Source organism: Mus caroli, unplaced genomic scaffold (genome assembly GCF_978045245.1).
Source record: "Mus caroli unplaced genomic scaffold, Mus_caroli_1 scaffold_18, whole genome shotgun sequence".
In the NCBI taxonomy this organism is placed as follows: Eukaryota; Metazoa; Chordata; class Mammalia; order Rodentia; family Muridae; genus Mus; species Mus caroli.
In genome coordinates this window covers 46,334,860-46,343,147 of record NW_028227273.1, presented here as the reverse complement: position 1 = coordinate 46,343,147, position 8,288 = coordinate 46,334,860, and the positions used below count along the sequence as shown (strand labels likewise).

The 8,288-nt window shown below is 45.6% G+C and overlaps 1 protein-coding gene across 6 annotated transcripts; it reads left to right on the top strand.

Moving 5' to 3' along the window:
- Positions 1 to 12: 12 nt before the first annotated feature.
- On the top strand, positions 13 to 7,355 carry Oard1 (O-acyl-ADP-ribose deacylase 1). Of its 6 annotated transcripts, none has more exons than XM_021186509.3 (6): positions 13 to 254; positions 853 to 932; positions 1,309 to 1,453; positions 4,266 to 4,324; positions 5,273 to 5,385; positions 6,781 to 7,355. In XM_021186509.3, the coding sequence occupies exons 2-6, from the start codon at positions 894 to 896 to the stop codon at positions 6,881 to 6,883; spliced, it is 459 nt and encodes a 152-aa protein (XP_021042168.1). In that variant the 5' UTR covers positions 13 to 254; positions 853 to 893; the 3' UTR covers positions 6,884 to 7,355. The 6 variants fall into 6 exon arrangements, with proteins under 6 accessions (XP_021042168.1, XP_021042166.1, XP_021042169.1 ...); XM_021186507.2 differs by having other exon boundaries at positions 35 to 111; XM_021186510.3 differs by having other exon boundaries at positions 40 to 111; positions 856 to 932.
- The last annotated feature ends 933 nt before the right edge of the window (positions 7,356 to 8,288 follow it).

Here is an 8,288-nt window from a genome sequence, read left to right as displayed (position 1 = left end):
GCAGGCGCTGACACGCCCCCCTGCTCACCTATTTCTAAGTGTCCACTGGGACCCACCCTCTGGGGCCGAATGCGCAAGCGCTCTTCTTCTCCAGTCGGGGTCGGCATCTCGGTACGCATGCCTGAGCGGTAGCGGGAGCCTACGGAATTTCCCGCCGGAAATTCTGAAGCCTTTACTACCGAGAGCGGGCGCCGCTACCCAGCTAGAGAGGCTCACTTCCGCCCCGTTAAGGGATGGGGGCGGCCATCTTGAGTGTGCGTACAATCAAAAGGCTTTGGCGGGATTTGTTGCGTGTCGGGACTCTTCTCTTGCTTTCCCACCTACGAGAGTTTCATCCCGAACCCTTCCCTGCTTGGAGGAGGGCCTGCTGACGGCCGATTCCTTTGCAGGTGAAGGATGACCCCCAGTACCCACTTTTCTGCGCGATCCCAGGGTTGCCCTCCTTAGGGTAGGAGAGACGGGGAAGTCTTTTCAGACCTTCCTTCCTGCACCTCCAAGACTAGTGGTGATCTTCCCCTGAGAAGCTGTTCTCGGCTCACTCTGATTGTCGCTCAGTGTGCCTGTGGCCAAGTATTTCCCGTTCTAAGCTATATTCTCTGTGAAAATTATGGACTGTCCTAAACTTTCCCTGCGAGGAGAAGTAAGGAGGTGTGTCTTAGGACCGCCTTTGCTTCGGCTCCTGGAAAGCTGTTCTGTGTTGCCTCTTAGAGGCTGAGTGAGCTCACATCCAGAAAGAATACCTTAAGGAGGTGGGGAAGACTAAATGGGTTGTCAGGGTGATCTGAACACCCTATGTTCGGGCTGCCTGAGCAGTTTTTTTTTTTTTTTTTACTTGCTTTTCCTTTTCATTAGCAGAAGGAACTCTTAAATTCTGGAAATAGCGACTCAGTAGCATGGCCAGCCGCCTTAATGAAGATCCAGAAGGAAGTCGAGTGCGTAACAGCTATTAAATTTATCGGTGAAGTGAAAATCAGAATAATTGAGGTCAAAAGCATAAACACTTTTTAATTAAACCAATAATTGGATTCTCACCCCTCCCTGTTTGTTTCTCTCTAGCTGATTTACTTAGAAAAGGCTAATACAATCCTAGACAGATAATAACCATCCATCACTTTCCTTTTACAGATACTTTTAAATATCGTGGTTAACTCCTTAAGATGGGAAGGGTTGTCTTTAATTCAGAGTGTCAGAGAAGCAGGGTTGAGGTGCGCGGGGGGGGGCGGGGGGGGGGCGCTCTGTTGAAGATCTGAAAGGAGAAATAGTTTTCTGTTTTTAACCTTTTTTTTTTTTTTCCTTTGCACGTTTTAGATCACTTACGTGAAAGGAGATCTTTTCGCATGTCCCAAAACAGACTCTCTAGCCCATTGTATCAGTGAGGATTGTCGAATGGGTGCTGGAATAGCTGTTCTCTTCAAGAAGAGATTCGGAGGGGTGCAGGAACTGTTAAGTCAACGTGAGTTTCCAGAGCATCGTAGCCTAGATCATGCTGGCTGAAGCCTGATTTGGTCTTTTGTTATACTCTGTGTACATGTACAGTCAAAGAGATTTCTAGTGACTGCTTTTAACTGTTAAGGGTTTTGTTGTTGTTATTGCTGCTGCTGCTGCTGTAATTTTTTTTTTTTTTAACTTCCTCAAGATTGGCCTCTGGTGTGAATCTTTACCACACTAAACCAGAGTTGTTGTCAAAGTTTCCAGTCTCTTTGCCCTTTTTGGGTATGAATTTGCAGTGTGCAGATACATACATGTAAGGAGTCCAGAGGTTGACACCATCTGTCTTTGTTGACTCTCCACCTTTCTTTTTTCTTTCTTTCTTTCTTGTTTTTTTTTTCCTTTTCTTTTTCTTTTTTTTTTTTAGCGAGGGCATCTCTTAATAACGTAGAGCTTGTCCATTTTGCCCCGTTGGGTTAGCCCCAGGCATCCTCCTATGTGCTTTTCCAGTTTGGGCTATCCAGTGTGTACCTGACAGGTAGGTTTCCTGTGGGTGCTGGGGATCACACAGGTTGTCATGTTTGTGCAGCGTGCACTTCGCTGATTAACTCGTCTCCCCAAACCCTCAGGTCTTCTCTTCCAAAATATTTCACCTTTCCCACACTTTGCTTAACTGAAGGGCTTCTCAAGTTCCATATGCTTTGCAGGTCAAGATCCTGCACGAAAGTTTTATGCCGTTCTTTCTTTGAAGCATAGTCTCGTTGTGTAGCCTAGGCTGGCCTGGCTCTTGCTGTGTAACTTAAGCTTGTCTTTACCTCTAAGCCGTCCTCCTGGCTCAGTCTCCCGAATACTGACATTACAGGCATGAGCCACCACAAAGTGTGGTTTGGACTAGAAGCGGTAGCAGACACCTTGATCTCAGCGATTGAGATATAGAGGGGGATGGATCACAGCAAGTTCAAGACAAGCCTGATCTCCATAAGGAGTTATAGGCTAGCCAGGGCTATGTACTTAGACTTATGAAGCATAGGTTGGAAACCACTTTCCAGACCCCTCCACCACTTTCTGCCAATGACTTTAAATCAGAACTGTGTATTACAGTACATCTGGGGCGTCTGAAATAATCTTACTACACTCCAGCCCCATCCCTCTTCAGAACTGCTACTTCTCCAGACTTCTAGGAACATGGACCATTTGTTATGACTAGACTTACTGCTTTTGGTTGCAGTTATTTAAAATGATGCCATTAAGTTGGATGGTGGTGGTGCATGCCCTTAATCCCAACACATAGGAGATAGGTAGATGGATCTCTGTTAGTTCAAGTCCAGCCTGGTTTACAAAGTGAGTTCTGGTTCTAGACCAGTCGGGACTGCTACACAGAGAAAACCTATCTTGAAGAAACAAACAACAACAATAACGAATACAAATGATGGCACTGTTTCTGAATAGATAATGGAATAACTCAGGGCCTTACATGTTCCTCAGCATCGAGTGGTTGCACACACCTCTAATCCTAGTAATCACGAGGCAGAGGCAGGCAGATTTCTGTAAGTTCAAGGTCAGCCTGCTCTACAGAGCAAGTTCTAGGACAGCCAGGCTACATAAAGCAGTTATGGGTGGGGTGCAGAGGGGGAGTGTTCCTTAAAATGTTTAATTCAACACTGGGGAAAGGTTACTGCTGGGAGAGGGGCGTGATTTGAGCTATAAAGTGCTTGCTAAACAAGCATGAAAGTGAACTTTCTTCCTCAGAACCTATAGGTTTGATTTTGTTTTATTTTTGTACAGCTAGGTATGTTTTAGTCAGGGTTTCTATCCCTGCACAAACATCATGACCAAGAAGCAAGTTGGGGAGGAAAGGGTTTATTAGGCTTACACTTCCATACTGCTGTTTATCATCAAGGAAGTCAGGACTGGAACTCAAACAGGTCAGGAAGCAGGAGCTAATGCAGAGGCCATGGAGGGATGTTCATTACTGGCTTGCTCAGCCTGCTCTCTTATAGAACCAAGACTACCAGCCCAGAGATGGTCTCACCCACAAGGGGCCTTTCCCCCTTGATCACTAATTGGGAAAATGCCTTACAGTTGGATCACATGGAGGCATTTCCTCAACTGAAGATCCTTTCTCTGTGATAACTCAGCTTTGTCAAGTTGACACAAAACTAGCCAGTACATAGGTACAAAATATGTTTGCCACCGGTCCTGAAGATAGAGGTAGGTGGATCTTCGGGGCTCACTGGCCAGCCAGTGTAGCTGGTTCAGGAAGCTCCAATGTCAGTGACAGACCCTGATTCAAAAAGAGAGAAGGAGAAAAGAGGAAAACAAAATATTAGCTGGGGTGGGGATGCTGGAAAGGGGGCTCAGTGGTTAAAAGCTTTTGAAGAAGACCCAAATTTGATTCTTAACATCCACATGGGGTACCGCAATTGCCTGTGACTCTGGTTCCAGGGATCTGATGTCTCTGGCTTCCATAGGCACTTGAACTTGTGCACATATGCATACATGAACATACTTTTAAAATAATAAAATAAGTACTTTTCAATAATTAGATGGAAAATAGTTGAGAAAGCACTCAATATTGACCTCTAGTCTCAGTGCATACCTGTCATGCACGTGCATGCGCACGCGCACACACACACACACACACACACTTGTTGAATAAACATGTTTGACAACTTTTGAACAGTCGTCTATTCTAAGACAATTTTAAGACACAAGTGGGCAGATCACAGTGCATTAGAAGTTGGGGTAAGTATGGTCAGGTCTATAAAAATTGTTCTATCATAAGTGGAAATAGACATTCCTTTTCCTTTTTACTATTAAGTAACTGTTTTTCTTAGAAAAGAAGTCTGGAGAAGTGGCTGTTCTGAAGAGAGATGGGCGATATATATATTACTTGGTAAGATGGGGCCAAATCTTCATACTGTGTAGATTGGCAAGTAGATGAACTTCTCTGTATTGGTCATGATGCACCATCCTAGACACCAAAGAATGCCAAACAGCTCCCAGCTGTACATCAGCTCAGCTTCAGAGGTGCTGGCTGCTTGGAGCACTGAGGCAGGTGTACCAGGCTGCCCCAGCTCCCTGGTGAGACGACTGTGCTGTCCTCTATGGGCCTGTGGTCTAAGAGTGACAAACCTTAGGGTGATCCACTTCTATTTCTTAGTCACAGTGGAAGGAAACCCTGTCTCAAGAGAGATTTCCCTGAGGGCTTTTAATCTTCCTTGTTGTGAGCCACAAAATGTCCTGTTCCTCTCCTGCCTACTTGGGGAAATGTGGATTCTTTATCTTTCTCCCTATCTTCGGTCCCAGAAGAGGTGCGCCTTCCTTACAGTTGGTGTGGGTGCTTTAGAGCCAACCCACAAGAAGCCGGTTCTGGACAGCAAACACTTGGGAGACACACTAACCTGCCAAGTGGCGTCTTAAAAGCCAAGACTGCTTTTCAGTTCGAAGAACTATGTCTTGCTGCTGCTTTCACAGGGAAGCCCAAAGCAAAGGAGTGTGATTGCTAAATGAGACTTTGAAGGGGGCTGCTCAGGCAGTATGAGGACTTGGCGCAAGTGCGCCACTTCACCCGTGATCTTGCTTAAACATGGCAGTGGGTTCAGCTTTCCTGTGCCGTGTTCTCCTTCTTACTCGGCAGAGTCTGTTTCTCAGTCACTGATGGATTTTCCTGCGGCTGTAGGATGTTGCCATCCCTGCTTTAGATGAGTTAGGTGAATTAATCTATAAAGCCATGTTTATTCTTGGAATTCTCAGGTTGTAGAGGAGTCATATCACTTCTTTGTTGACTGCTGTATTGGGAGATGGAGCTAATGAGAATTCGAATCCTTTCTTTTGTGTTCAGATTACAAAGAAACGGGCTTCACACAAGCCAACGTATGAGAACCTACAGAAGAGTTTGGAGGCCATGAAGTCCCATTGTTTGAAGAATGGCGTCACTGACCTCTCCATGCCCAGGCAAGGGAATCCCGAATCGATTGGTGAAGTTTAATCTCTAACTTCCAGGCCAAGCCTAGAGTATAGGTGGAGACACATCCATGCTTGTCAGAGCTCCTTACTAAGTGGCATATCTGTAGTCTAGCTTAACTGAATGAATCAGTTAAGTAATGGAAGGCACACACCTGCCTCAGCTCCTCTGTGGGGAGTGCTTATGGTTGAATTCTTGCCATTGTGTCTGAAGCGTTAGCCTCTACTCCTAAAGCATGGAATCTCAGACTGTAGACTGGGCAGCTGCACTGCTGCTCGGGCTACTGCTGAGCTCCTAAAATTGGATTTGGTGTTAGGAAAGTTGTCAGTGACCTCTGCCTTTTGTGCTGCATGCCTGCTTGTGGTTCCCGTGGGTTGCAGTCAGGATGTCCTTGATGTCCCTTTGAGGACTTAAATGACATTGGTCTTAGGTGACCCTTTGCTTCCTCTTGAGGACATGGTCCATACCCCTTCTCTTTTTATTGCCCTAGTAGTTTTTAGTCAGTACTGACCAAAGCCCAAGTGACTTTCACTGTGACCACAACATCTCTTCTTTTTATTTTTTTAATGTGCATTAGTGTTTTGCTTGCATGTATGTCTGGGTGAGGGTGTTGAACTGGAGTGAACAGGCATTGTGAGCTGTCATGTGGATGCTGCAAATTAGAACCTCTGGTCCTCTGGAAGAGTAGCCAGAGGCCTCTCTCCAGGCCGTCATCCTTTCTTCAATATACTAGTGGCTTATGTATCAGAAACTTTTTTTTTTTTTTTTTTTTAAAGTCACTGTTCAGGAACTTGATTGTCCTGTTGTCGTGTGAAATTGGCAGTTTTAAGCTTTCCCTTTGTCCCGAGGGCTGTGTCATATTACAAGGAAAGTGTCAGTTGGTAGAGTTGACCATCTGGTTGCAAAGGCCTCATTCTTGCCACACAGCCAGCAGCATCTCCGGGCATTCCGTTTTGACTCCCTTCCGAAGGTCCTCCCTCCTTTGCATGCTCCCTAACTCTCTATTATTTTAAATATGTTTTAAACATATGGACATTTTCCTGCCCACTCAAGTCAGTTTTCATTGAAAGAGTAACTAGGCTAGTGACCTCGTATCAAAGAGTGAAATAATTAGAAAGTACTTAAAAATAATTGGAAAGCAAAGAGATACGATGGTCGCCCAAGAACTGTCCTGAGTGACTTCACAACAAGAATCGACCTGGAGATTTTTCATCATGGCTTCCTGTGGGTGTAAGCCTAGGTAACTGCTTTGGTTAGAGCCCAAAGGGAGCGGGGAGGGGGAGCAGGGTCCTATGCACTTTCATCATAGCCAGTGGAGGGTTGTGTGTTCACGCTTCATCCTAACCAAAAGACCAAGAAAAGAGCGTGGTTTCTTTTGTTCTCAGGATTGGATGTGGTCTGGATCGGCTGCAGTGGGAAAATGTATCTGCAATTCTCGAAGAGGTGTTTGAGTCAACAGACATCAAAATTACTGTGTACACACTCTGAACAGATGAAGATCTTGGATGAGCCCGTGGTCTTTTGTGTCATCTACGAAGCTGTAGGACTAAGCAGCTGTAGGACCTCAGAATGGGCAGAGGACAGTCTGTGAGAGGGAGTCTCTCCTAGGCCAGATGTGGGTTTCTGTACTCCAAGAGGATAGGGAGGGCACTGCACCCAAGCAGGAGGTGAGGTCTGTCACTAGGCAGGAAACCATGTAGGTAAGTGTTTAGGACCTGCTTGCTTAGCCACTACTGGATTTGTTTGGCTGGCCACTGGGTGGCAGAGTAGGTTCTAATTTTCTTTTGAAGAGAAATTGTGGGAAGGGTAAACTTTTGAGATTTTTTTTTTAACAATTTTATGTTTGTGCACTTTGTGTTAATCTCACCAAAAATCATCATAGGAAAGGATTATGGTTTTTAGTTATGACATCACAATGTGTCAAGAGTGGAACAATAAACGTTTCCCTTGTGTTCACTGAGGTTTGCACACGTGAACGTCTGTGTTCTGGATCTTGGGGACAGGCTAAACCTGAGATTCAATTTTGAAGAGCCAGGGTTCCCTCGGGAGAACAAGAAGGTAAGAGGAGGTATGGACAAGGACAGTCTGCCTGGTTACAAGGTGCGGTTAGAGTGCTTGTGGGGCTCTTTGCTGTCTGCTGTGGAGTTGATGTGATTAATCAGGACTTAATCAGGAGGCCAGCAAAGGAACACTGAAGACTCAGAGGCAAGAGTGGGTTCCAGGTCCTAGAAGATTGTGACATGCGACTAACTGGACTCTCACGAGCACGACAGTAATTATTGGTCCCTCTTCTGAAACTAAGGACAAGCATCATGTCTATGGTGGGAAGATAAAGCCCGCTGATTTAGTCAGTGCTCTGTTATTAGAGATACTGGGGCAAGTAGGAATCCTCCCGACCCCACAGTGGTTGTACTGCAAGTTAACACAGCCAGACGTACCACAGTCTGGACTCTAGTGTGAAGGCTGATTGGTCAGGAATGGGTGATTCTTCCAGTGTAAAAATAACAACTAAATTAGAAGCGGTTGTGGAGATACCAGGAGAGCCCTGATGATGTGATTCCCTGGTACGTGAGCTATTGCATATTGCAGCCTGCTGGCAGGGAGATCAAAGGGGAGCAGACAAGTTCTACATGGTACTGTGGGAGGAGTCCAAAGCTGTCATTAGAACCTGTGTCTCTAAAGCTGTAGGAAGAAAATGTCCAAATACATGAAGCAGATGATGAGAGCGGGTGATGGGCAGATGATAGTATTTCACTCTGGGAAATCTTTACGTTCCTTCTCTCCCATGGATTGAATCTGTAGCCTTCCGTGTTAGACTGTTCCTCCACCAGCCTACACTTCAGCCCCCATGGAAACATCTGAATGCTTGCTCAAATCAGTAGCTCTCTAGGCG

Excerpts from the sequence above, each read along its gene's own strand:
- Oard1 (XM_021186509.3), top strand. The coding sequence starts at position 894 with ATGGCCAGCCGCCTTAATGAAGATCCAGAAGGAAGTCGA. Across the intron at positions 4,325-5,272 it reads GGCGATATATATATTACTTG|ATTACAAAGAAACGGGCTTC; the intron begins GTAAGATGGGGC and ends TTTTGTGTTCAG. Across the intron at positions 5,386-6,780 it reads ACTGACCTCTCCATGCCCAG|GATTGGATGTGGTCTGGATC; the intron begins GCAAGGGAATCC and ends TTTTGTTCTCAG.